This window comes from Coloeus monedula (genome assembly GCF_965178545.1).
Source record: "Coloeus monedula genome assembly, chromosome: 6".
Classification (NCBI taxonomy): domain Eukaryota; kingdom Metazoa; phylum Chordata; class Aves; order Passeriformes; family Corvidae; genus Coloeus; species Coloeus monedula.
In genome coordinates this window covers 13,331,405-13,359,249 of record NC_138786.1, presented here as the reverse complement: position 1 = coordinate 13,359,249, position 27,845 = coordinate 13,331,405, and the positions used below count along the sequence as shown (strand labels likewise).

The following is a 27,845-nucleotide window of genomic DNA, read 5'->3' as shown; positions in this document are numbered from 1 at the left end:
ATAAAATGTTTCTTAAAAACCAACCACGTGTTTTCTTCACCTAATAAGTCACTTTTGTTTGGTTTTTTCTTAATTTGGTGAAAGATGAAAAATAAAAAGGAAACTCAGAGGCAATGCCAAAACTACCAACTGGTAGTGCTTCTGTGTGAATGTCCCCATTTACACACTCAAACTTGTTCCTAGAGACCTTAAAACTAGATTTAAAATGTAGTTTAGCCGGTGGTCTCAACTACTGATTATCTTCTTCCATTTGTTTTCTGTGCTGGTTTGGTATCCCTTCAGAACCTTACCAACAATGAAATTGAGGTGTAAGAGTTGAGGGAGTAGCCTTTGAATTTGTAAAGCTGATCTGTAGTCTTTATTCCTATTTGATTTGTAGGCATGGGTAAGCCATCAAATTTAGCATTCCACAGAAAACAGCAAAATATTCCTGCTTCCAATGAAGGACCTTTATTTTCACAGAGGTGCTTGATGGTAGTGTAAAGGAGCAAAATGCAGAATGAATCAGAGGGAAGTCATTTAATCAGCGAGTACACATGGTTAATTCCTACAACTACAGTAAGTCAGGGGGTTTTTTTGAAGGAAAATGATTTCTAATGCCATTCTGAAGGTCAACATGATAAACAGAAAGAAATAAATACAAAGAAATCACAAATATATGAAAAAGAACGGGTCCTCGCTGCCCTGCTCCCTGGCAGAGGTGGAGAAGCTCCTGGATGCATTTGGCTGCCTGACTGCAGTCCTTGCCTGGGCCCCAGGGATGGGCCCAGTGTGTGATTCCCACAGCATCCCAGGGATGCTCTTGCCCTTTTCCTGGTGCCCAAGGGTCCTGCAAGCAACTTCTGTGACCACCCATACATCTCCCTGTGCCTTTGGGGGCTCCTTGGCACAGTGCAGAGAGGGATCCAAGCAAAGCTTCCTTGGAAGATGGAGGCAGGAGAATATTGACCACCACCTTCTTTCCAGCTGCCCTCAATACTCTCTCAAACCTTGCTGTTACACTCAGGCTCTCCATTCCACCTGGGCTGGAGCTCCTGTGAGAACCCATCAATTGCTGTGTCCCCCCTTGGAATATAAAAAAAATAGCACAGCAATGTGTAGACAATGTGAACTTTATTCAACTGGACTACTCAAAAAATCCAAAACTAGGGGGTGAGAAGACTACAGGGGGAGAATCTTATGCCTAAGAACTGTAAACTTTCTGGAACTTGAATGGCATGAAAAACATTATCTTCTTGGGAAAAAGTTTTCTGGGAACCTATGGCTAAACTATGGGAAGCTATGGCTATCAAATGGGACCTTCACTAAAACCTATGGTGGGGGATGTCGCAGAGCCCAGGCTGAGCAGCGGTCACACGTCCGCTTGCACTGCTCTGACAGATGCTCGGCGAGCTGGAGCTGGGGACTTCAGAGCTGAGGGGAAAAATGCAATCTCCTCCTCTTCCAAATGCCCCATTTTGCTGGTCTCTTCTGCCTGCGCCTCTGCACGGAGCTGTAGCACAGGCACAGCAGCATCAGGGCACGGTTGTGCCTCAGCAGCTGCAGCAGCTCCTTGCAGCAGCCACGTCCCCGGCAGCAGCTCCTTGCAGCAGCCACGTCCCCGGCAGCAGCTCCTTGCAGCAGCCACTTCCCCGGCAGCAGCACGGCCCTGCAGAGACCGAGGGACCCTGGTGCTTCTGCAAGACACAGCACATGAAGAGGATAGGGCTGAGCCCTCTTGGGATGCCTTTGGACAACCCGGGAGAGACTCTGGCCTGGCTGGGCTGCCCCAAGCAGAGGCTGCAGGAAGAGGGCTTCCAGCCAGCTCAGTCTGGTGTGACCAGGGCCCAATTCCCATCCAGGCTCTGATCCCACCTCTGCCTTGGGGCCTTGGGCAAAGGGCTGGCAAAGAGTCCCAGGACCCTTTGGAATCTGCCCAGCTTTTCTCCCCTGCAAGGGCTCTCATGCCTTGCCTGACATAGGCAAGCCCCTAGGCCTTGTTTCCTCCCAGCCCCCGGGCCGCTGTCCCGGGCACCGGGCAACCTCTGCCTGCTCCGAAGGGCCGGACGGAAGCCGAATCGCGGCACAGGAGGGCAGGCGAAGGTTTGGGTTGGGTTTGCCTTGCCCACCGGTGGCAAAGGTGCAAGAAGGAGGTAGGAAAAAAGCGGAGGGACTTCTTTGTGGGGGTAGACGGTTTAATAAGGAGAAAAATCCACGGAAAAAGCCGAAGCCACGCGGCTTGTAGGGGGTCTTGTACTTGAACAATATGGGCGTGGAAAACACACAGCAACCAATGGAACATCAGCTAGGGGGTGTTACCGAGGCAGGGAGAAAGAATTACAGCAAATGGAAGAAGTAACAAGGGTCAATTAACTACCGAAGAACACAGAAGTTTCTGGAAATACAACCAAATATGAGAAATAAGGGAGGGGAGCGCTGCGGCCAATGGCAAGGCACAGATTTATATATTTTTCACAGCCTTATGAATGCTCAGGGCTTTTGGGCTGGGGCAGCATCAAACCAATGGACCTTTGGGTCCGCGTGATCCAGCTGAGCCTGGCTTTGGCCATGGTTCACCGCAACACCCCTGCCCCCATCCCACCTGCCTGACACTCCTCCCCCAGCTCTCCACAGCGTTTCCAGAGCCTTCTGCCAAGGCACCATCTGAGGACAATTCCCGTCAGCAGCAGCTCCAGGAGTAAGCCAGCCAACGAAACCGCCACCATGACCCACAAGGGGGATGTCGCAGGGCCCATGTCCTGATGCTCCATGTCCTCAGGAATCTCGCCTGTGGTGCCCATGTCCCGCTCAGGACGGCTGGAAGGGCTGAGGGGATGGGCCAGCATCAGGAGCACACAGACTTGCAGAAGCCATGAGGATCCGTGGCCAGCCATGGTGCTGCTGTGGGTCGAGCTGCCAGCTCAGCACACGCTCCAGCCGTCTCTCCGTGACGACTTCTGCTCATGCTCTGGGCACGGTAACGGGCTGGGGACAGTTCCCAGCCACCACACTAGCCCCAGGGGCTGTGATGTCACAGAATCTAAGGTGTTTGCATGTCTGCAGTGCTGAAGACTGAGAGGGAGCTGTGGTGGTTTGTAGACAACCGGATATAATGGAAACAAGCTCCTGAAGGAGACGGCAAAATGTCGTTACTGGAGGAATTAAAAATAGACTGGTGAAAGAGGCTTCTTGTGCGAGTGTATTCACTGTGCATGGTGTCAGTACTCTTGCAATTAGGTGCTGTTAATCTGTTTGTCACGTCTAAGAGTGGCAAAGAGAGATTCAGCTGCACTCCACATTAAGCAAAGCAGTTACTTTCAAAGTAATACAACGTTTTGATCTTCATCATGTGCTAGTAATGACCAAGTTCCTACAAATTACATCTTCTGGTTGAATTTGTCAAAAACCAGGACCATGGGAAGGAAAACTGGAAAGGACTAATGAAAAGTAAGTTGTTTCTTGCATGAAAAGGTGTCTTTAATGGATGTAGTTCTCATCAGTTTAAAAAGCATGGGCAATAGCACTGGAAAGATGGAGTTGCTGTGGAAGGCCATTGTTACATGAGATTTCCCATTTCTAGTGAAGGAAAATATGCATGCCATGATCTTTGACAAACTATCAGTGAATAGCAGAAATATTGTATCAAGTTAATTAAACACTAACTCTCTTAAGAAACTAGAAGGGCAAAGATCTTTCCTGTGCCCATATTTTTATTTTTATGAAAAGAAGCAGCAGTATGTTGATTTTTGGTACTATATCCAAATGCTTCCACTATTTTATTTTTTAAATCTAAGGGATCATCTTCCTCATCTGAACAAACTGTGATTCTTTGGAAATGGACCAATATGTGCAACTCCAGATAAGCACATGATGATGTGCACCTCTACAGCTGAAATGTGTTTTGATCATACCCAGGCTCTCACTTTGAAGGTGAAAGTGTCAACAATTATTTTTTAATGTTTTACAGACAGAATCTATCGATGCTGATGTGATTTTAGCAGTTAGACCACATATAATCTGCATGTTCCTTCATATAAAATTAATAGTCTAATACTTCATATTGACTTTCTGGAAAGTTTTCATGGAACTGTGTAACTTTTTAAAACATCATCTTTATGCAATATATAATGTATAAATTTTAAAAAAAAGTATTGAAAAGGTCACATTTAAATAAATTCTGATCTCTTTGGCAGTTTCTTTTTCCAAGGCATCATGAATTTGGATGTTTATATCCTAGCAAAAAATAAAGATAATGGGCTACCACATTCAACAGATATCTGTCAAAAGTTCTGGCTTCAAGATACTTGAGAATTGTGTAATTAGATATGATACTAATTTTTTACATGAGCCTATTTAAAGCATAGTGGTATTGTTTGAGGGGGAGTTTACCAATAAAATGTAGGAATTCATCAAATATTACCAGATTTTAATTTTCACCTGATTATTCAAGTACAATTTGTCATCCTATATTATAAGTGAAATTGGAGGTTAATAATAAAACAGAAGGTAAGTGACTTTCTTCATATGTAGCATTTCTATAAAAAGTTTATTTTATGCTGAATCATGTTTTGTTATAAAATCTGCACCTTTAGTGAGATAGCATTAAACTTAAGAACACATACTAATATTTCAATGTCAATTCAGTCCTTAACTTGCTAATTGAAATTTCTGTCTTGAATTGAAATAGAGGCATTTTATGGACTCTGCTTATTCATAGAGCTACAGATTAAATCTAACTAGGGAGCTGGTTTGATTTTTCAGATAAGCCTGACTGAACACATGAGCATCAGATGCATAAATATATTCTGAAAAATATCAAAATCAGTGTGAATCAGGTCATTTATTGGGAGGGACAGGGGAGAAAAAAAATGACCTGAGTCTTTCAGTGAGCTTCCCTCATTTCCAGGTCTTTCAGATACCCATTTTATTGACTTTAAATCATTAAGACAGGTCCTTGTTAATTAACATCCGTTTATATTCTGTTAAATTGCTAAAATTACATTATACTGTCAGCAGGCATAAAATAACCCAGTAAAGAAATTTGCTGAATTATACCTCTTCAGGGTCTGGCCTGTTTCAGCACATGCTTGAGTATAATCTCAACTGTTTTGCTTGGCTGTATTATTCCATTCAGTTTTGTGCATGAAAATCTTACAGGCCTTAATTTATTTAGAAATTCATCAGACTTTAATGCTTTCTTATGATAAGTACTGGAAAAGCTTGGACCTTGAAGAAAATAGCATAAATGTAGTCACTAATTGTTTTGTTCACAGTTCAATAAAACTGGAACCTTCAACTTGAAGTATCAGGCTGCACATGTCTGAATAATAGTGGAAATATGTACAGTATCTTACCTCTTGAATAATAAAATCTGGACTCTTAAACCTTCTGGTCTTCTCTATTGTTTGGAGATTAATTTTTTCTTCAGCATTCAAAGCAACAAAGATCTAACAAGACAGTCTATGTAAGCAAATCTCCAGAACAAAACATGTTCCAAAGAAGGAGAAATGTAACAGAATCCTGTAATTGTGACTTAGTAATTATATCTGCTAGAGATTCCACATGAGATTAAAAAAACAGGAAAATTATGCAATTAAGCTAATTAGTTCATTAATGTGGAAGTATTTTGTCATTCTAATCACAGAAGGAATTCATCTGAGTAAAAAAGCAGACAGGAATAAATTGTGGTAGGAGACAGAAATTGTCTGGTTTTAAAATGATAAATTTATGTGGTTTATGTCTGTTCTCTAAAACCTAAGCACGGCACCTGCATTTCTTAGGTTAATTTTATTTTTATTACTTGCTGAGACCAAGTTGTTCATCATACATAACCTGAGCCTTCTGTGTTGTTCAGGAAGCCATCACACGCAGTGAAAGTGCTCCAGTTTCAAACAACTTGGCTCAATAATCTTTCCTATTTGAGTCTACTATTGTAGCTAAAAGTCACTTTTGTTCCTCATAAAATGCAATAGGATTTCTTAGCATTGGTAATCAATACTGTGTACAATTGCAGTAATTTGTCAGCCTGCTCTGAGCATCTTAGCTAAAGCTCTGTTGGCCATTCATGCATGAAGCTGTGCCAGGGCAGGTTTAGGTTGGATTTCTGGAAAATGTTCTTCACCCAGAGGGTGCTTAGGCACTGGAACAGGTCCCCCAGGGCAGTGGTCACAGCACCAAGCCTGGTGGAGTTCAAGAAGCATTTGGACAGTGCTCTCAGGCCCATGGTGTGACTCTTGGGGTGTCCTCTGCAGGGCCAGGAGCTGGACATTGATCCTTGTGGACATTGATCCCTTCCAATTCTGTGAACCACAGTTTACTGAAAGCAGTACCCATTAAGACAACTCAGAATTTACCACATGAGAAGCTGCACACCAAGTGAAGTGAAATATTTTAGTCATTCTGATGGGGTTGCTGCTTTTGTCACCTCTGTACAGCACAATGATACAACCCTCAATGTTTGTATATAATCCCAGTGTATTTAGTTGTCAAAGGCAAACAAATGGAGGTAAAGCAGTGTCACAAGACAAAGTAACAGGTAAGTGACTGGATCATTTAACTCAGCTACTTTTGTGCTCAAAACTAGTGCTTATCACCCCAATGCATGATGTTACAGTAAGAGGAGGAGGAAGACTTGGATGTGGAAATCCAAGTCCAATGTGTTTAAATATTTCCAAGATGTATATTTTTGTCAGTCGATATTTTTAATAAGTAGGATCCTTTAGAAAATTGTTAACAACATGTCTGAACTGACTACATAAGTAAAAATGAGGGTATGCTATGAAAATTTTACAATTCCAAATCTAGGTAATTGTAATTCTGTTGATTAAATTTTATGTGCTTATTTATAGCTAAAATGAGCCCAGCATGCTGGTGCACAACGTAATGATGTGGAAACAATCAGCCATGTGCACCTGTTGGATCTTTCTTGCAATTAAAAAACAATTGACCTGCAATAGCAAAAGCAACACATTTAGAAGGGTTCTTCCGTTGCTTTGGAGCTTTTGTGTTTGAATTTACAACAACCTTTGAGGAAAGGACCTTGAAAGGAAGCAAACTGGACACAGCAATAGGTTTTTACCAGAGCTGATTAGGGAAACCCAGAAGTTGACATTATGATATCTTTGCACTTATGCTCAATTAGTAGTAACGAGCTAGCAATGACTGATGCTTAACATAAGAAACTCAAACACTGTATGAGCCAAGAACTGTGTTTCAGTTTACATCATTAACTGAGTTCCTATTTGTCATGTGCTTGCAGCATCATTTATGCCATTCCATAATGTTTCCTGTTGTTAAATTAGGAGTGACCTAATCGCTCTCTGCAACTCCCTGAAAGGAGGTTGTAGCCAGGTGGGGGTAAGCCTCTTCTCCCAGGCAACTGGTGACAGGGTGAGAGGACACAGTCTTAAACTGTACCAGAGGAGGGTCAGGTTGGACATCAGGAAGAATTTCTTCACTGAAAGGGCTGTTAAACATTGCAACAGGCTGTCCAGGGAGGTGGTGGAGTCACCATCCCTGGAGGTGTCCAAGAAATGACTGGATGTGGCACTTAGTGCCACAGTCTAGTTGACACAGTGGTGATCAGTCAAAGGCTGGACTTCAAGGTCTCAGAGGTCCTTTCCAATCTAAATGATTCTGTGATTATGTAAGATTTTATGAAAGCGTGGAAAAAACTGTCTCAAGGGTTTTTTGTAACCTGAAAATCTGTCTACTTCAAACTTGATGGAATTTTATTTACATTTGGAAAAAATACTGTATCAGTTGCAAGTTACATGAAACACATATGTCTTATTTTCTTATAACTACTACTAGTGTAACACTGGCCATGAAATGAGTTACAGACGTTTTTATTTAGTCAACATTCAAGTCTTTTTTCCAGAGCAATAGATACCTCATAGTAAATTTCACTGATACAGTATTCACTAGCACTGACCTCCAACAAACTGCAGCTATGTTTATTCGATTATTTTTACTACTACATTAAAAATGTCATATTTACTACAATTAGAATGCTTGTTAAACACTAATATTGTATTATGCCAATATATTGCTAGAGAGAAAAGCGGAGTGAACAAACAATACAATTAGTAAATGAAGTGAACACGTACCTGTATTACCCTTTATTATTATTTACTTACTGGTTTGTAAAAGCTCCTGGTTTGTAATCTGTTTCTCTGTCACTGCTGTTAAATACAAAGACGCCAAAATTTGTAGTAATAACTGCTTAGTACCAATATGTGCTTGGTAACAGTTTGAAAATTTGTGATTCCTGGCCACTTTGCTATTTAGTACTTAATCATTGTAGGGCTTATTGAAATGTAGCACCTTTCTAAATGGAGGTGTCCTAGATGTATACAATCTTTGGGATTTTAAATACTACACACTACTTTCATTATTTGATGTCTGAAAATTACCAAAAAGCTATGTACCAGGACATTACCCAGATACCAAAGAAGCTGAGTGACACACTTTAGTTGAAGTTGCTTACATCATATATTCAAATTGCAGCTGTTCATTCTGAGGCACTTTTATGTTAAAAAGTGAACATCACATGTCAGGTGGTACTGTTAAAGTTTGGGTCTAAACAAGATTTTATGATCTTCAGTTTTGGTCTTGGATTCTTACTGTGAAGTTGTTTAAGTAGTTCTGATCATTAAAATATTACATACTTGGCATATTTGCTTTCTTTAATTCTGAAAGTGAGGAATACATCAGCTACACATAAATTTAGTTTTGCTTTTATTTATTACCATGTCCCCTTTACATGATTGATGCATTTTTTATGTGAGTTCTGAAAGCAGTGGAGGGAAGAAGGAAAACAGCATTCTGGTTTCAAGTAAAAGTTTAGTTAAATTTCCAATGCTTTCTGATATATTAAATGAAAAAAGGTAACAATTTTCCAGACTCAGTGGTTTAGGAGTTGTTAAAAGGTACATGAGACAGTTATGGTGTTAATTGAAATCCTGAGATGTATCCTATTTAGTTACCTCCCCAGTCAGGTCTCCTACACAAATAGGTCTGTACCAAATCTAATGGTGAAATCAGCATATTTCTGAACAGAAAAGCGTTGAATTGCTGTAAAACATATTAGTCTGGCATCTAAATTAAAATAACTAGGTAATTTTTGGCTTTTGAGTAAAGAGGCCTGATTCCTTACTGCCTAGCAAAGTAAAAAGGCCTTAGAGAGGATAGGCAGGACTACTGCTTAATTATGTATTTTTTATACTCAGGCTTTAGACAATAATTATCTATAAACATGCTTCTGAGAGGTCTAGCTAAAAGCCTTTGTTTTAATAGTAGATACAGGAATATATTGACTTGGGACATAAGTGAAATGAGTATATAATAGATTGCTATGTGTAAGGTAGCAAGGTTCCAGTTGCCACAGCAGTATCCACAAGCACATTTGGTTTTGGTTTATATTAACCTGAAACATGGATAAACTATTTTTATAAATGGACATGATGGTTTAGAAGATGTTTGTGAAGTCAGGCCAAGCTTTTCAAGTTACTTGAAAAGTTTGTATTAAGTGACAAAATGATCTGCAGAAGTTTAACTCATGTGAACCTTAACCAGTAGAATGGGGTACTTCCCATGTATTGTTGATTGCTTAATCACCAGGAATACACAAATGCTAATGTAAAATTTTTAGATATGGAATGCAAACAATATGTTCCAAGAGTCAAAAGCTCTTGCTTCTGATAAGATATCTGCCATCTGTTTTTCCTCCTTCCCCACCTTTTTCCCCCTGCTTTTCACCTCATTTTTCCACACAGACAGGCTATAGGACTCTAAGAGCTCACTTCTTAAAAAGCTTTCTTGATGATTAAGAGTAAGCTAAAGATACTTTGTTTGAATAAGGCAAAGATTCCATATACTTTTTATCAGCTGATCTGTTTCTGTTCACCCTGAGGGCCTTATCTGTACCAATGCTCCAGGCCAGATAATCTTAGTGATGGCAGCAGGAGAGGACACAAGTAGCAGCCCCCTGCATAATGACAATGGGACAATAAGCACAAACCTATCCCCACAAATTGCTCTTAAATGTCCACTGAATCAAAATGATTCCTCATTTCATACATTGTGGAATGTTGGCTCCCCACCTGGAAACTTCTTCAGTTTTCTTACAGAAAAAGGGTTTTGGCTCCTGCTGGCATTTTTAAGTCTACTTTGTTTGGGTTCTGCTCTCGGGTCTTGAGAGGTGTATTGATCTTGGCAATTGTTTCCTAATCTCAGATAATCATTCCCTGATAGCCAATATTCCTTGGCAATTTTCTCTTTATGCCCACTGAGATCATTAGCACTAGCATCAGGAGCATTTGTTAATTAGGTTTTTGGGTTCTTCAGGACCAAATAACAAAATACCTTATTATCCCACTAACACAACTAGAGAATTGCTTCTGAGCATTCTGTTTCAATCAGAACAGGAAAGAGCAGTATTCCAAAGACAAAACCCCATAGCTGGGACCCTCTGATTCCTGAATGAGACCTTAGTAGTATGTCAGCTTCATGACCATTGTGGTAATTGCAAAAGCTTGTCAGACCTGCAACATCACACAGCCTGTTTTCCAGACAGCCCTAACACAAGTTAGTGCCATGTTATCATGGACTTTTAAGGAAAAGACCTCCCTGTGATCAACATCTTCAGCTCCTCTCAGTGCATCATAAGTACTTTCCAAGGCTACTTCTCCAAAAACTCAGGAGTTATTTGTGCTTCATAAAAGACTGGACTCTTCAGCTTCATTTTAGTTCCACATTTGGAACTAAAACTTGTGTGCTTCTCAAACTATATCCATGTGATCTTTGACCATCTGGTGACCTTTATCAGATTACTACCCAAAGATTTTTGCCAGAAGTTTGACACTCCAATTATTGAGGGTCATATATCATCTAGAACAATCCTGCATGCTTCACTTGACACAGCAGGGACAGCAGTCTGTGCTTTCACCTCCCCCTTATTTCTTAGGCAATTTTCTTGTCTTCCGTGTTTCAAGGGAGAATAAAGCCATTAAAAAGAAAGAGAGTATTGAGTATCTTTTCCAAAGGATACTCATGTTCTGGAACATCATACCAGAAATAAGCAGAAGTGGTAGGAAATTAACTCTTCTACTGGTTGTTTAGTTAAGTTTTGTCATTTTTTTTTGAAGTATAGACTTTTCCATGGATGAGTCTGAGGAACTTTATTATTAGAATGCTCTTCTAACTAACAAGGGTCTTTGTTGAAGACCCTTGCTTCCTTGGCTAGAAGTTGTGCCTGAGACACTTGCAATGGGAAGGAGGTATGCTGTCCTCTCCAGAAGTAAATATATCAGGTATCAGACACATTTGCTAGCAATCTGCCTGGGTTCTTGAATGAGCTGGAAAACAGATCAGTCAAGCATCCATATCACATGCAGGAAGTCTATGCCAATGTTCCTGAGACTTTTCTACAGGAATGTGATTAACCAAGACCTATTCTTCCCATGGATGTGAATAGGAAATGCCAGTCTTTTTACTCCAGAGTGGCTTCCAGACTCTTTTGTAATCAATTGTTAAAGGAGACAAATGCATTTGTGTCTTTTTTTTTTTTTTTACTGCCCAGAGGGTTTTTTCTCCTTTCAGAGAAATACTGTAATTAATAGAAGAACAAGTAAAATCCAAATGTATTTGGCCAAGTAGACTTAATTTTCCATGTGACACACAGGAGAGACTATTTTCTTTTCCTTGTCCTCATTGTCAGGAATTGTGCTTTATTTCCTGGATGTGCTGGATTCTTCTATCAGCTCACTCTATTTGGCTGCTGCTACAGCTCTGCACTTCCAGGCTAGTTCCTTCCTTGGTTTTGTTGCTAGAATAGTAATTGTATCTTGAAGGGTTTGTTAATATATTTTTCTCCTTTATCTGCTAGCTTTCAAGTAGGTTCTGAATATCATAGTTGTTTCCTCTGTCTCTCAACTTTGGAGTGGTCAGAAATGTCACTTGAGCTTTGAAGTACTTGTGAATGCTCATCACAGATCCTTCATAACCCAGCCTAATCTTGGAAGAGTATGCATTAAGACAGAAAAATTATGGAAGAACACATGCAAAGACAGATATAAGTTAAAAAAGTTATCAACTATTTCAAGGAAAGACCTTAAAACAGTGATAATGTTTATGCAGCAGTGCAGATTAAGAAATGGCATTTCCTGAGCCGAGAAACATTCTCTGAAATTCACATTCACTTCACTTTGCAGAAGTGAGTGTATAATGAGTCCATCCCCGGATAGAAACCAGAGAAAGTTGGTCAATTTTTAACCAATGCTCAAAAGTCTCCTAAAGGAGAGGTAAACCCCTCCTAAGAATGAAGTACTGCGGTCATTTTACTGGTATACTACATTTGCACAATGCTGTATTAGTAAAAACTTTAAAAATACAAATGTGCATCAAGTTGTTATAGTGTCAATTCCTGACATATTTTTAAATTTCTTTCCTTCTTTGTGGCTAATCAGATTTAGGCCAAAACCCAGAAGACCATTCACAAATATGTTGCTGGAGGATGATACTCAGTATCTAGATTAATCCTTTAAACTCACTAGGCAGAGGATATGACACTGAATTTGGAGATTTAAACTTCAAACTGTCAGCTATCAATAAAAGCAGAAATAAAATATATTTTATATACTTTTAAATCAACCTAATTTGATTTAAATTTGGCAGTACCAACTACATGTTCGAGACCCAAGTTAAACTGTGGCTATACTGAAGTTGATCAAAAAAATCATTGGCAATGCTGTAAAGAGCATAAACTCAGAAACTGCATTTTAAGACTCAGGTTGAATATGTTCTGAAGAAATATTTAATGAGTCTGATTTGCATTAGAAATACATATTGATGTCACTTCAGGAGAAAGCTACAATATGAAAGGGCAAGCTGCATACCTGGGTGAAGCTTGGTAATTACTGATAGGGAAGCAGCACCAGGGAATACTTCAAATTACATTGTGTAAGTGATTTTCTGGCTAAGATCCTAAACAAATTAACTTAATGTTTTGCTTTAGTTGTAAGAAGAGTATTTTTGTCTGAAACTGATCTAAATAACATGTACTGAGTATTGTGTAAAGGTAATATTGAGAATACAGAATTTGATAAAAGGAGCATTTTGTTTGAGAGGAGATTATTTTGTAACTTTCACCCATGTGATTCTGTGCAATACAAAAGGAAATACAAATCCATTCATATTTGCTACTCACTGTGAGGCAAGAAAGTGTCCAGGGCTTTCTGGTAATTGTATTGCCATAATGCATTTCAAACTGCTTAATAAAAAATTGAGAGCCCCTGTCACTGGTCCCTTCAAAATCCTAAGGCACATATTCAATCTCCAATCTGGAAAACATCTTCTTGTGTTTATTAAGTATTATAACACAGTTGAAAGGGTCTATATAAATGCAGGAATAATCTTCTGATTTCACAGTCTATTATTTTTTCTTATTTTTTCTTTTTAGTTTCCTTATTCTAAGTATGAAACCTTCCATTTGGCAACAACTTTTGTCTGAATAATTATTGTTCCTGTTCACTTAATGATGTGATAAACACAGCTTAAAAATATTTTCGTGCCATGGAATCTGTTGTGAATGAGACATCTGTAGTCACAAATTTATTTGATATATACTTCTTAAAACCAAAACCAGACGTGCAGATGTGTGACTCCACAGTGTGACTCTACAGTGATATGTTAATAACTAATGCAGAGGTTTTTAGATACTCACTCACTACATTCAAGACGGTTATATCAAGGTGGTCTGGAACTTATTTAGAGCCCTTTTGGCCCATCACTGAATCCTTCCATGGACCAGGCATAGGAGCCAAGGACTGTGCCAAATACTCTGGATTTAGAATTATCCTTACATCAATGGAATTTTTTCATAATTTAAGCTTGTATGATGCAGTGTCTGTGCTCCGTGATCCATCAGAATTATCGCAGGCAACGGACACAGCAGTGCCAGAAGCTCTCTCACATCTGTCAGGACAGCCTTAGATTTCTGCTTGCATTGTTGTTAGTTTAGGAATACATGCAATATGGATGACAGTGCCAAACAAAATTTGTTCTATGAAAACTGGAATATGCATGACAGCAAAGCTGTTAAAATCCATGTAGCAAAATTAGGAGCTTGGCAAACAGTTAAAAAAAATGACAGCAGGATTTTTAAGACTAAAGCCTACTCAAACGTCTATTTTTCCTGCGTACTAATTCTCTCTATTGTAGTCTTTCCTAAAAAAAAACTGAATCCAGAGTAAGAATAGGCTGAGTCACTTTTTTAAAAATGTGGTCTACAAATACCAGAACCACTGCCTAAACAGTAACTGACTATTACAATGTTTAACTCTCCCACAGAACTTGAAAATGCCTGCAAAGAGAAGTGTCACATAAATCCTTAATGTTTTGCCATGGGTAGTACGTCATTCCTAGGGCCTTTTCTCCCCCCTCCTTTTTTTTTTTTTTTTTTTTTCAGTTTAATATCCTCTGGAAAATTTGTTTCTGTATGTGAATGCCTTTCCATTTTTCAAGCAGAAATTTTTGGCAAAAGAAGATGTGACAAAAATATTGTGAACATTTTATTGTGTGATCTACATATAAGTACTCATTGTAAAATATTTATGGCATATAAATGCATAAGTAAGAAGGTAATACTTTGTCTAGTCATTAATTTAATATGACAAGAATATCAGTGGTAAGGAAATGGGATCCATTAGAGGTCTCATGGCTTTATTTCTGTGCCACTCTGTTATTTCCTATCTGTGATGACAATTACACTTGCTTCTTTCATAGGGAGAAATTTTGAACATAACTGAGATAGTGTTTATTGGTGAATCTGTTCCCCATTCATAGATATCTATCTCAAAAAGTTATATATCCACTACTGAAGGTTTGATGATGCTTTGGTTTTGATTCAGGTATACTCAAAAATAGTTCCAACAATATGAATCAACAGAGGAGTTAATATATTTGAAAGAGCTTATGCAGCTATATGCCCACTGAAATGGATCTTTTATCCACAGAAACTTAATAACTGCCATTCTTTTCCATTGAAATGAAAAGCTTAGCAGATTTCCTGATAACTGCAATAATGTCTTTCATAATTCTCCAAAAATTATGGTAATAATTCTTCAGTTGTATTTTGATGACTCAGACAATTCTATGTATGCTGTTTAAATCATAACTTCTAGGCTAGCAAGCAATTTACAGCTCAAAATAAATTTTTCTTGTACAATAAAAGCATATAATACAGAAACCCCTCCTCACTCAGAGTGAAGAAATAAATTTCAGTTCCAAGAAATAACTAGCAATAATATCCATGTAAATTTATCTCTAAATATAATTTTGTTCTATTCAGACAAGAACCTACAAATAAAAACTATTTCCATGACCAGGATATGCTACAACAGTTTTGCTGTGTTGAACCTTGTGCCCTTGTTTGTTCCAGAACTGGACAGAGAGAGCCAGACTCTTTCCTGCAGTTCTCTTTCCACAGGGATTATTTAAGCTGCTTTCAGCATTGCCTGGTCTTTCCTAGCCAGCTTTGATGATCAAGCAAGGTTAGTTGCCCTGTAGGCCTGTCCTGAAAAGGTCAACTGACGTCAGTCCACAAAAGCTATGGATTAAAAAAGTTAGGAGTAGACTTTAAAATGCGCGTAGTCAACATCTTTCATGGCAAAATATTCCAGTGATTTAAATTGGTCAGTAGTTCAAAAATGGTAAAAAAGTCTTTTTGGCAACATGAATGCAAATTTGTCATAGAGACTGAAATGTCTGCACCTCTACTAAGGTGCCAGCAAATGAATAGGAAAGAAATCTGGCATCATTTATATAGAGAGGTTATTTTTTCCTATTTACAGTATTAATACAAAATTATAGACTTTTTTCTTTGTAAGGACTTCTGAGTTTTTCTTTAAATGATTCTAAAGACAAGTATGTACATTTATAGCAGCTGTCAAATTTTTATTTTTAGCCTTAACACACTTGATGAAAAAGTCATCAAATCTTACCTATGTCATACACCAAGGCTTATAATTAAGTAGTCTTGATCTATTAATGAAGTCAATCTCTTACCTGTATTAAATCCAGATATGGACTGTTCACATTGTCAAGGCAGTAAGACAGTTCTCAAAATAACTTAGTCAAAATGCTCAGTCCTGAATGCATTATGACAGCACTGCTATTTGTGGGCAACCACTTGTCCATCTGACAGGAGTGGCTCTGTGATCTCTCTGGGATCTATCCTTCCCCTTCTCCAAGGGGATGGAGGCGCTGCCTTCATTCAGTCTATCTCTTATTCTGGCACAACAAGTTTTCTTTCTCCTTCTTTGGCAGTCTGCTGTGCCTAAGTAGCACAACATGCAGCCCCTGGGACTGCTACCAGAGTGTTACCATTGACCTCAGAGGAGCCAATCTTTTGCCAAAAAACTCCATATAACTACAGGAGCATGGCACGCAGGGGTTAATGTAGGCTGATGGTGAGTGGTATCCCAAAAGGGGACTTGCAGGAATGTTGTTTCCTCTCGTGAATCAGCAGAAGCGGAGGCATAATGGCCTTGCCTTTCAGTTGCTGTACATTAATCTCTGCAGAGCAATGCCTGTCATCGCTCAGATGTCAGATGCTGTTTATAACTCTGCTGGAAACAGAGCATAGAATAAAACAGCCTCATTCGTTTCTCTTGAGACTGTATATGCATGTTTTAGGTTAGCTATGCTTTCACTGCTGCACTTAGTTCAAACATCGTATCAGCAGCATTGGTGGCTCAGAAAGTTGTTTAGTCTGTGAATTTGTCCAGTTGCTCTCTCAATATATGACCAAAAGACCATGATGTGTTCAGGAGCAGAGGTTTCCACAGCACTGGTATGACATGACTCAGAAGTACCTCCTTGTCTTGCCTTGGCTCGAACCTGCTGGTTTTAATGACCCCCTGTGCCAGAGCTGCAGGATAGAGAGAAGCATTGGATCTATTCAGCATCTTCTGTGCCAGCTGTGATTTGGCAAGTGTTCAAAGCCTTTCCTCGTTTATCTGTTATTCAGACTGAAGACTTCTACTCCTTACTGGCATCCTCTGTATGAAGCTATTCCTTAACTTGAATCCTTCTTTCTACTTTGCCAGTGCCACATCATTTCAAGGTGGGAAACAAGAGTCATGGCCAGTGTTCGATGGTTTCAGATGCAATATGGATTTATACAGTGGCATAGCAATGATTTATCCTTTGTTCTCCTTCCTAATCATTCCTTACACTTAATTTGGCCATTACTGAGCACTGAACTTATTTTCATAGAGCTATCGAGGGTGTATGAAGTGATCCCGGTTATCAGGTTGCCAACTGTGAAACTAAAAGTGAGCAAATACTACTTTCTCCTAACTTAGATTTTTTAATAAGTACTTCATTTAAATATGAGGATAGTTTAACTTTCCAGTCCTATACTCTTTTATATTGTAGTTTCTTGATGTAATACGTTGATTGCTGCTCGTCATTAACTTTTTTTCTCTACAATTAAATTTGTAATATATGCAAAATTCTTCCTTTCTATTTTGGTACCTTTGTTATCTGAAAAAGAGCTATTTGATTTTGCCTTGTTGATTTTGCTTTTGTCACCTTCTGAATTGACCCATTACACCCTCCGTTCAAATACTTTGATGAGGAATAGGCTGAGTGCTCTTTAACACCAGCACACTGAGATGAAATCACAAATGTATTTCCAACCTTCTGGCTTTAGCCCTGCCTGTAGAGGTCTCGTACTGAGCCTAAAGGGCAAGAAGGAGCATCCAGAAGGAAGTGAATGACTTCCTTCCACGGTTAGCATTTCCCCGTTCTCGAGATTATTCCTGCCTCCGGCATCCTCTCGTACTGCTGCCTTGGGAATACAGGAACAGTTGCGCTGCCTACAGCCCTGGAGCAGCTGGAACTCCGTCCCATGCCACCCTTCCCGCTGCCATGTGATCCGAATCCGTTTGCTTTAGAATAAATTTTTAATAGCTGGACATCTGGTGAGTTTGGGTTTGACTATATTTTGTTCTATCCGTCTAATAAAGGGGAAACATTTACTCGGGGACATACTTCAGTTATTATTTAATAAACCCACATAAGCCTGTTCATACAGCTTCCAAAAGTTCTTCATTTATGCAGCTATTACCAACATTCTCCATGAAGTTTTACAGCCCTGCCTTTTTGTCTCTGAAGTCGCGGCTGCTGACGGTACTCGCTGTACAAATACAGAACAATGGGGAGCCTTGGCGTGGTTCAGCGCTCTATCAAAACTAAAGCGGCTTTGCCAAAATGAGAGGAAATGTCTGTGTGTTGTTCTGCTACCGTAGGCGGAGTAAACGGGGCTTTAGGGAGTCCCGTATTGCCGTAGGAAGTTATTGGGAATGGCATAACAGGAGAGGCTGCGGGAATATTTACTCGAAGCCCTGCGAAACTTGGAAAGCTGTTCGGCTCGCTTAATAAAATGTTTATATATCCTGTCCCCACACAAAAATGGTGAGGAAAGGAAGTTGTTTCCGACCAAATAAACTTTTTTGTTCATCAGAAAGTTTAAAAATAGCAAAACAAATTAGGACATTTTAATCGGGGTTTAAGGAGACGGCCGCCCCCTCAGAGCCACTGCGCACGCGCGCCCCATCGATGACTCGGGGCGCGCCTGGCGCTGCCTGCCCGCTCCCATCCCGGAGCGATCGCTGCCCCGCGCCGCCCGGAGCCGCCGCCGCCGCCGCCGGGGAAGCAGGAGGATGGTGAGGGGCCCCGCCGTGGGCCGGGACACGGGCCGGGACGGGCAGCCCCCGCCGCCCTGTCCCGCCCACGCAACCGGCGCGGGGGAGCCGGGAGGGCGGGCGGCAGGCAGCGGGCCCGTGAGTAAGCAGTTCCCGGGCCACGCGGGGCCGCGGGCGGGACTGGGCCTCGCTGCCGGCGTGAAAATAAATGGGATCGGGCCCTGCTTGGGTCCTGGAGAAATACTTCCGATGCCCTGTGAGGGTCCGTGTAAATATCTCTTCAGGGGTCTGGAGCATCTCTGTTACGAGGAGACTGCGGGAGCTGGGCCTGTTCAGTCTGGAGGGCAGAAGACTCAGAGGGGATCTCGTCAGTGCATACAAATATCTCAGAGGCGGGCTAAGAGGATGGTGCCAGACTCTTTTCAGTGGTGTCCAGTGGCAGGATGAGGAACAGTGTCCGTAAACTGACACAGAAGAAGTTTCACCTCCACATGAGGAAAAACTTCTTAGCACTGAGGGTGGCAGAGCACTGGAACAGGCTGCCCAGGGAGGTCGTGGAGTTTCCTTGTCTGGCGACATTCAAACCCACCTGAATTTGTTCCCGTGTCACCTGGTCCAAGCTCCCCTTCCTTGGGGAAGGGGGGTTGGCCTGGATGATCTCCAGAGGTCCCTTTCAACTAACAGCTTGACAAAAGGAATTTAACAAAGCAAGAACTTATTCACAGAAAGGATGATTATTGGAATGGGCTGCCCAGGGAGGTGGTGGAGTCACCATCCCTGAAGGTGTTTAGGGAATGACTGGATGTGGCACTCAGTGCCATGGTCTGGTTGACAAGGTGGTGTTCCGTCATAGACTGGACTCGATGTATCAGAGATCTTTTCCAACCTTATTGATTCTGGGATTCTGTGGAAAGAACCAGGAGTTCCTTTGGGAACACTCTTTCTGTTAGCTTATTAGGGATACTAATGAGTTTTATTTTGTTCATTCCAGTTTCGCAACCAGTATGACAATGATGTCACCGTTTGGAGCCCTCAGGTAAAACCTTTATACACTTGCTCACTGGGTTTTCAACTTGCTTTCTGGGTTTTCTCCACCTCACAGCAGTGGTATTGCAGTCACAAAGGTTGTGCTCAGGTGCCTGAAGCTCCCTGCAGGCTGCCCCCCTCTCCCTTTGTAGGCTGTAAGTGTCCAGAAAGCCCTCAGCACATCCCTGTCTGCTGGTGCATGAACATGAGTGGTGCTTACCTGGGTCTTGTCACCTCCAAGTGCTTAAGGCAGTTGCTTGCTGAATGTACCTGTGAGGTACAAAGAGATGCTGTCATCTTTGGGAGGTTGGACTAGACAGTCTGTAAAGGTCCCTTCCAGCCCAAACCATTCCATGATTCTGTGATCCATTTACAGACCTCTAGTAAGTTGGTAAGGAAGGTACAAAAAGCATGAAACAGTTTCAGTCTCCCCAATGTTAGGCCACTGCTAGGTCTTTCTCTCTTCTGCCCACTAGATAGTATTGGAAAGGAGCTATTTAGTTTATAATTGGGAGATTCAAGTGAGAGTTGCATTTGAATTTGAAATTTTGTTACCTCTGAATGAGTTTCACACTGTGTATTGTTGCTAAAAACATACATGGTATGTTGTGAAACTTACACAGGTTGTGTTGAAAATAAATATGCTGGAATTTTAAAAGCCAGTGTCAGCTGAGGTATTTAATGTTGCCTCTTCTCTCACTATGGATATCTTAAGACAGAATACTTACAGAAAACCAGAGCCTTGGAAAAAGACTCATTTATATATTCAGCAAAACTAGAGATTTATTTAAAATGCAAGTAGCAAATTGTATTAGTGTAAAGCTAATGTATCATTAGTTTGTGGGTTTGTATTGCTACTGAAGTTCTTAATCATCTAGTACTATTGTGTGTGAGACACATTTCCATACAGTGCAACAGAGAGTGTTCTATCCTTCCCATTCTCTATGAAGACAACCTTGAATATTTCTGGTTTTTTTCAATCAATACCATGATAGATGTGGGTGCCTTTGAACTGTTTTCGTCCTTCTTAATGATTGTGTTTCTCTGGCAGGTTCTGTATCAGAAACTTTCAATTTTTTTATCTTATCTGTTACTTTGAAAATTACTTTTAAAACTATAACATTCTCATGAGACTTTTACTAGATATTGCGAAATCATCAACAGGACAAGTTTCTATGTTTTTCTAAAATTGCCTTGACAATATTAATAGTGTTAGTTTTTCTAAAAAAAGACATTTAAAATTGCTACTGTGCTGCAATTGCTACTCCATCCATTCTTGTAGGTGAGGCAGTGATGTGATGCCATAATAATTCTTGGCACTGCTAATACAGGAGAAAATCATACTTTATTAGGAGATGTTTTCAAATATGATAGTAAAGAAAAGGGAATAGGAGATTTAAAAACTCAAAGTGGTTTCACATTTTTACAGTCTTGCATGTCATTCCTGACAGTTGACAAATTCAGGTCACAGTGGTTCAGTGCTGCTCTTGGGCAGGAAATATCCTATGTTATTAAATTCCAGGTATAACAATGGATGAAATAGGACATTAGGGTCCTTCTAGTAGACTTAAATAAAGAACCCTATGCCAAAAAAACCCCAACAACTTATGGGAAGGTGATTTCCTGTAGATCATCTCCTGCACATTCATCATAACAGCTACTGCCTTCCACTCCATCCCAGCTGGTGGGATGCAGCTCCATAGTGTCCGTGCTTGCAGGATAAGAGTGCCCATGTTAGGTGTCTGACGGGGGCTGGAGTGCTGAAAGTGGGAAAACCTTAAGTGGTTCTGTTGAATGGACATTAAAGCTCCTGGCCACCTCTGCAGAACTTGTAGGGACTTCATTTTCTTTGAGACCTCTAGTCCTGTTTCAGACTTGACTGCAGTTGGCCAATAACTCGTTCAGAAGTTATTGGGGAATGGCTGGTGAGGCACAACCATTGCGTAAGACTCATTTCTTCAGCAAATTCGATTAAAAGCTAAGTGTCCAACTTCAGCTGGAAGTTCTGTCTTTGAATCACATTGGGTCAAACACTGATTCCTCTGAAGACAGTGACAAAAGTCTTCTGATTCTTGTAGTGTCAAGAGGATTCAGCCTTCCTTTTTGGTTTTCCTGTTCCTTTGTGTGCAGTAGTGGGTGCTTCAGAGATGGCCAGATTTTTATGGGTTAATGCTGAGGCATCACAGAAGATAACTGAGGAGATGTACTGGTTTAACCTGTTATGCAGTAGGTGTCCCTGTTGGGGTGAGAATCAAAGGTCTGAAAATGCAAACCCTTTGGAAACTGATTCAGAGGATTAACTAGAGAATGATTGATGACCTTTGACTTGGTTTTACAGGGCCGAATTCATCAAATAGAATATGCCATGGAAGCTGTGAAACAAGGCTCAGCTACTGTGGGGCTGAAGTCGAAAACACACGCTGTCCTGGTGGCTCTCAAGGTGACTTCTAAACTCTGCTCTCAGTGGGGACAATAATGTTCATAGAAAAGTTTTGGTTTGGCAAATTAGTTTTGTGCGGTCTGTAGTTCTATGTGAAATGTAAATGCAATTACAGATTCCCTTTTCTTGAGTGCTGAAATATATCCAGTACCTATGCAAAGCAGATCTTCACAAAATGGTGAAGGAAATGAGTGAAAGATTTTTTTTTCCTTTAGAAGATGTCTTCCTCTTTTTTTTTCTTTTCTCAAAACTTGAGTGAGTGTCTGTTGTTTCTTTTGTTCTGAAAGAACTGAAGTGGAATTAAGTTTTTCATGTCTTCTGTTGCAAGTGTATAAATTTTTTTTTTTTTTATTGTTTCACGAACATATTTAGTTCTTGCTATAAATGTTAGCAGATTTCTCCACAGTGCTTGGCAGACTGTTCAGTTTGCCACATAGCTTTCTCCTTTTACGCATAGAGAGCACAGTCTGAGCTGGCAGCTCATCAGAAAAAAATCCTGTACGTTGACAACCATATTGGTATCTCAATTGCTGGACTTACTGCCGATGCAAGACTCTTGTGGTGAGTATCCTGGTTGTTGACATACACAGTGCTGCAATAACGAGGGAAAGTTCATTCAGACTATTGCAAATGACATCTTCTGCTTGGCTAAGGATTAGTCTTGAGTTGCTGCTTGGTTGTGTTATGCCAAAGACCTCAGCATGAAATTCAGGCAGGTTTTTAACTAGTTGGCAGGAATCTCATTGTTTGGCCCAAAATTTTGCTCTTTGGTTTTGTTACAAGTAAAACAGTCCTGTCTGGTTTCCTCGGTGTGACAGGGTTTCCAAGCAGTCTGAGACACTCCATCACTTCTTTCCCTCTGGCAGCTGCTTCTGTGTACACACATTTGAGAAAGTTATTAAACACATACACTGCTCTTTGTGTGGGCTGCAGGGGGGCTTGCTTTTAGCAAGTTTGATCAGAAGGGGTAGGAAGGATTTTTGAAATTAATTGCTGGAGTGTTATAAAGCACTGTTACCATTTAACCGTTACCATTTTTCTAGAATATCCATCTGTTGCCTGCATGAACTTCTACCTTCTTTGCATTTGTTTGGCTGAAATACCCTTATACTTTGTCAAACCTGTGGTCAGCTTTCTCAATAACAATGATAGGTCATGTTGAAATGAAATCATGGAAAGCCTTTGACCCTTTTTCTCAAAGAGCAGAGCTGAAACAAAAATGCCTACCTTAACAGACAAGCCTTGAGACAAAACCTCATTGTGTCTTTGATCTATGCATTGATTTGATTTTTTTAAAAAAATTTTTGTATTTTTGCTCCTAGCAATTTCATGCGTCAAGAGTGTTTGGATTCTAGATTTGTGTTTGATAGACCTCTTCCAGTTTCTCGCCTAGTGTCACTAATTGGAAGCAGTATCCTTTTTTTATACACTTGTTATACTTCTATAGCTTTCTGCTCCTTCATAAAATGAATTTCATCTATCACAGCTTAAAAGTCATATTAAGTTAAAAAAGTGTATTGGACAATTCTTTTTGTTCACACTGCTTGTGTATACTTTTGGAGAACATTGCATTTTGGTGCATCTCTGCTTGGTTTGGGAAATATCTTGGGTAATTATCATGTAATGTTGAGATTGTTTCCTTAGCTTTCTTAAGAAACGCAGATTCCAACTCAGCGCTACGGCAGAAGGCCCTATGGAGTAGGACTGCTCATCGCAGGCTATGATGTGAGTAAGCTGCTCTGGCTGCTACTGATCTGCAAGAAAATGTGCTTAGTGGAGCTTTATGCAACAAGTAGATGTTGAGAGGGAAAGATAGAAGAGGCAGACTCATCAAAATTCTCTGAATAAGGAAATAATTTTCTCTATCTTACTTAAAGTGCTAATTAATAGCTGATCCTACCTACACTTACTAAGTATTTTAAGGTGCAAAAATGAGATTTGTTTATGTAAATGTTTTGCTATTCATTTTGGATGCTTACAAACTATTGTTTTAAATACTTTCAATAAAAAAATGGATGTGGAAATCGCCACTGGCCTCTCTCTTACTTGTTTAGCAACAACATTTGCTTCATGCAACACACACAGAATCTCTGCCCTCAAGATTGTTGACATGAGGAGGAAATTACGGTATTGCCTGAAATTTTGGATGGCATGGTTTAGTCTACAGCAAGATTTTACTTTTGTGTAGATAGGACAGAATGTGTGTAAAATAGCTGCTGCAAGCCATGACATAGGGAGCATACATAAGCACAGTGGAGTAGAACAGAGAAACATTTTTTTTTTGTGCTAGCCATCCTGTCCACATAAAAACTGTATTTTAATGAAGAAAGTGTAAAGAAAGAGTTTATCCTTTTTTTTCTTTATTATTATTACTGGATTTTTTGTTTTGAAGGAATTGCATAAGAAGAGTTATGTGATCAGCAATATAAAATGTATTTCTGGGCATACATGTAGGTGGGATGTACCATAAAGCAAAATTCTTTTAGAAAATGTCATGTTCCAGCAGGAGACTTGGTATGAATTTATACATTTGTTTAACATTCTGTGGGGTTTTTTTTCCTCTTTGTAGGATATGGGTCCTCACATCTTCCAGACTTGTCCCTCTGCAAACTATTTTGACTGCAAAGCAATGTCCATTGGTGCTCGTTCACAGTCAGCACGAACTTACTTGGAGAGGCACATGACTGAGTTCACTGACTGTGAGTAATGGAACCCTCTTTACCTACTGGTATTCATCAATTCTGCAATTGATTTCCTGCTGCCACTCCATTCTTTTGCATTTAGGGAGATGAAGATAAATTTTGGGAGCCAGGTTCGGCATAACTGTAAATCTAACGCGAAGACAAAATCGTAAAGAATATGGTTGAGATTTTCATGTCTTAACATGGGGATGTTTATTACATCTAATGGAAAGAGAAGCTGTGCTCAGAAAAGCTGTGAAAAACCTAAAAAGCCTCTGCCCTTTGTAACCCAGGAGAAGTGTAATTGTTTCCATAGCAGAGCAGGGATAGAATGCCAGGGCAAGTATTTAGTGCTGCATTTAAAGTGGTGAATTTATTTTTGTATGGAATAATGATGAGGAACCATTGAATACCTGCTTGGGGGAAAAAAACTTGAATATCACCGAAGGCAAGGCAGGTGTCAAAACCAGATGCAGTTGACCTCAAATACAGGGGGAGGCTGGTATCTGAAGGAAAACTATTATAACAAACTCCTCTCAGTACCAGAAAGGAGAGGAGCTCTGGGAGTCAAGTTCACCAAGCTGATTTCATAGTTGTCAACTAGGAATAGGAAGAAGGGGAATGAGTGTCTAGAGGTAATATCCATTTAGTTTTGTCAATGTCTTTCTGATCCCATTTGAAGGTAATCTAAATGAGTTAGTTAAGCATGGACTGCGAGCCCTGAGAGAGACTCTTCCTGCTGAACAGGATCTGACCACCAAGGTAAGGAAGAGGTTTCACTGAGGAACTTTACTGCCATTGTTACTTGGAAGTACTGTGACAGAATTCTTGTGAAGTGTGGCTAGCACTGAAGCTTGCAAGCTGAATACTGATGGATAATACCATCTTTATTTCATGTCACTAGTTTATCTACTGTTCCCAGATCATCTCAGATTTAAGCCTCTTCACAGAAGTGATGCTTTCACTAAATAAGACATTGTTTCCCTGGTGGCTTTACTCTTATTTTAAGCTTTGATGAGTGTTTAAGATGCATTACATGCAGCTGTAGCATCACAGCTTTGCATTGTGAGCATAGTCAGTAATTCACCTGGGAGGTAAGTGAAGGTAATGCACCAACAGTTAAGAGAGTATCCAGCATCACAAAGCTGCACAAACTTTTGACAAGGAATTGAGGAACTGTTGAAGAAGAAAATTCTAAGGATATCCATTGGTTGGTGTTCTGGCTGTGGCTGATCAACCATTTTCCGTGTTTTTTTATTCTTAGCTCACCATGTTTTTTAGAAGTCTTAATATATTGAAAATCAAAATGAGATGAAAATAGGCGATTTTGAGAAACTGTGTGTGTTATTAAAAAGAAAACAAAGAAATTGAAACCCTTGAATGGCTTTACTTAGAATATTTTGAAACATGATAGCTTTTTTAAGTGAAAGCTGTGAAGCCAAAGTTAATTGCAGGAAAATTCTTCTCATTGCTTTCAACACTTTGCTTGACAGAATGTTTCAATTGGAATCGTGGGCAAAGACATGGAGTTTACCATCTATGATGATGATGATGTAGCACCATTCCTAGAAGGTCTTGAGGAGAGACCACAGAGAAAGGTGAGTGGTTCAGATATGAATAAATAGGCTTAGTTGAAAGACAGTAATTAGATACAATCTATTATGTTTAAAATAAATTTAACTCTACTACTGTGGTAGAGTTTTAGAAAGGTGAGTTTTAAAATACGACGTTACTATATGAACACTGTATAATGTTAACTGGTAACTCAGCTGCTTATTAAATCAATTTATGCTGAATTTATGCCAGGCTGTTTCAATGTCGTCTTCTTTCATCATCTCTGCTCAAGTACAAGTTTTCACTGTTTTGCAACAGAAGTGGCTGCATATGTTTCTCATGCCCTTTGCAAGATGCCTCCGTAGTCTCCTAATTACTGAGTCCTGCTCATGTTTAGTTTCAATAACAGTAATTTGTGAGCTGTTGGCTGACATGAGCTGCATTTACCACTCGTGGTGCTCCAATGACAGTAAAGCTGATATGTCAAATGTTGTCTTCTGCCCTCCTAAAATATTTCTTTTCCCTCTCTCTAAGGCGGTTCCGCCTGTTGAAGAAACCGTGGAAAAGGCAGAGGAGCCGATGGAGCACTAGTTGGTGGATGAGTTCCTCTGTTAATGTATAATTATCCAGGAACATTTATCCATTTGCTGGTAACTTTATCCTCACCTATTTTCGTTTTCTGACGCTACATTGTGAGGATTGCTCATAAAGAAAGAAACCAATCCACCTATCCTTAAAAGGCAGGAGGTCATAACTGGGTGTAACTGCTTGGACAAGAAAGGTGTAATCATTTTCTAAATAGTACATGATACTGTTTTTTAAAGAAAAGATACTGTCTTTAACTCATCAGGACAAGTGGAAATAAATCACTTTCTTGGACTCTGCTGTGAGTTTGGTTTTTTTAGTCTGAAAAAACAACTATTCACAACTACTTGTGTCATATCAAGGTGCCATTGTTTGTTTGACTGTTTGTCAGAGTGAGTGTTTGCTTGCTGTAGAGAAATGTGGTGCTCTTGGAAACTGTTGAACTGAGAGGACCTTAAAATGCTTATGAAACCATAAAATAGTCATGGAACAAACAGGGTACAGCATTTCCCTGTGTCAACTTGTCTCCACCTGAAAAGGCATTTGTGGTTATGAGGCTGAAGAAGTGTGAAGCTGACAACCAGTTTGCGTTTGGTTTTTTGGGGGGGATTTAGTTAACCCCAGCTCTTTTAGAACTGTGTCAGTGTTTCTTCAGAGCCATCAGCTAGCCTTGGGGCAGTACTGGGTATTTAGCTCACTGAGGGCCGAATTAGAGTAACAAAAGAGCACCTGAAGTCCCCCTTGCAGGTCTCCTGAGATGAACTGTGGAGTCTCTGCATTGCTGCTGAATGAACACGTTCTCCAGGGCTTTGTCCGTTCAGCTTGTTCTGCACCTGGTGCTCTTTGGATTTAAGCTGAATGCCACAAAAT

At 40.1% G+C, this 27,845-nt stretch overlaps 1 protein-coding gene and 1 long non-coding RNA gene across 3 annotated transcripts; one reads left to right on the top strand and one right to left on the bottom strand.

Annotated features, from left to right (window-relative positions):
* Window positions 1-1,687: 1,687 nt before the first annotated feature.
* Window positions 1,688-16,241, bottom strand: LOC309574263. Its single transcript, XR_014226511.1, has 3 exons — window positions 16,045-16,241; window positions 5,334-5,426; window positions 1,688-3,131 (listed from the first exon to the last, which is right to left on the bottom strand). It is a non-coding gene; the product is annotated as an uncharacterized lncRNA (long non-coding RNA).
* A 1,585-nt stretch (window positions 16,242-17,826) lies between these two features.
* PSMA1 (proteasome 20S subunit alpha 1) lies at window positions 17,827-27,269 on the top strand. Of its 2 annotated transcripts, none has more exons than XM_082283923.1 (10): window positions 17,827-17,966; window positions 19,681-19,725; window positions 22,054-22,155; window positions 22,613-22,716; window positions 23,478-23,566; window positions 23,810-23,880; window positions 24,725-24,854; window positions 25,519-25,598; window positions 26,330-26,434; window positions 26,925-27,269. In XM_082283923.1, the coding sequence occupies exons 3-10, from the start codon at window positions 22,081-22,083 to the stop codon at window positions 26,979-26,981; spliced, it is 711 nt and encodes a 236-aa protein (XP_082140049.1). In that variant the 5' UTR covers window positions 17,827-17,966; window positions 19,681-19,725; window positions 22,054-22,080; the 3' UTR covers window positions 26,982-27,269. The 2 variants fall into 2 exon arrangements, with proteins under 2 accessions (XP_082140049.1, XP_082140048.1); XM_082283922.1 differs by lacking the exon at window positions 17,827-17,966 and adding an exon at window positions 18,597-18,710.
* The last annotated feature ends 576 nt before the right edge of the window (window positions 27,270-27,845 follow it).

What these genes read in the sequence shown, in the direction of transcription:
- PSMA1 (XM_082283922.1), top strand. An exon ending in GCCGATGCAAGACTCTTGTG is followed by an intron (nt 22,717 to 23,477) that starts GTGAGTATCCTG and finishes TTTTGCTCCTAG; the next exon opens with CAATTTCATGCGTCAAGAGT. An exon ending in CATGACTGAGTTCACTGACT is followed by an intron (nt 24,855 to 25,518) that starts GTGAGTAATGGA and finishes TCCCATTTGAAG; the next exon opens with GTAATCTAAATGAGTTAGTT.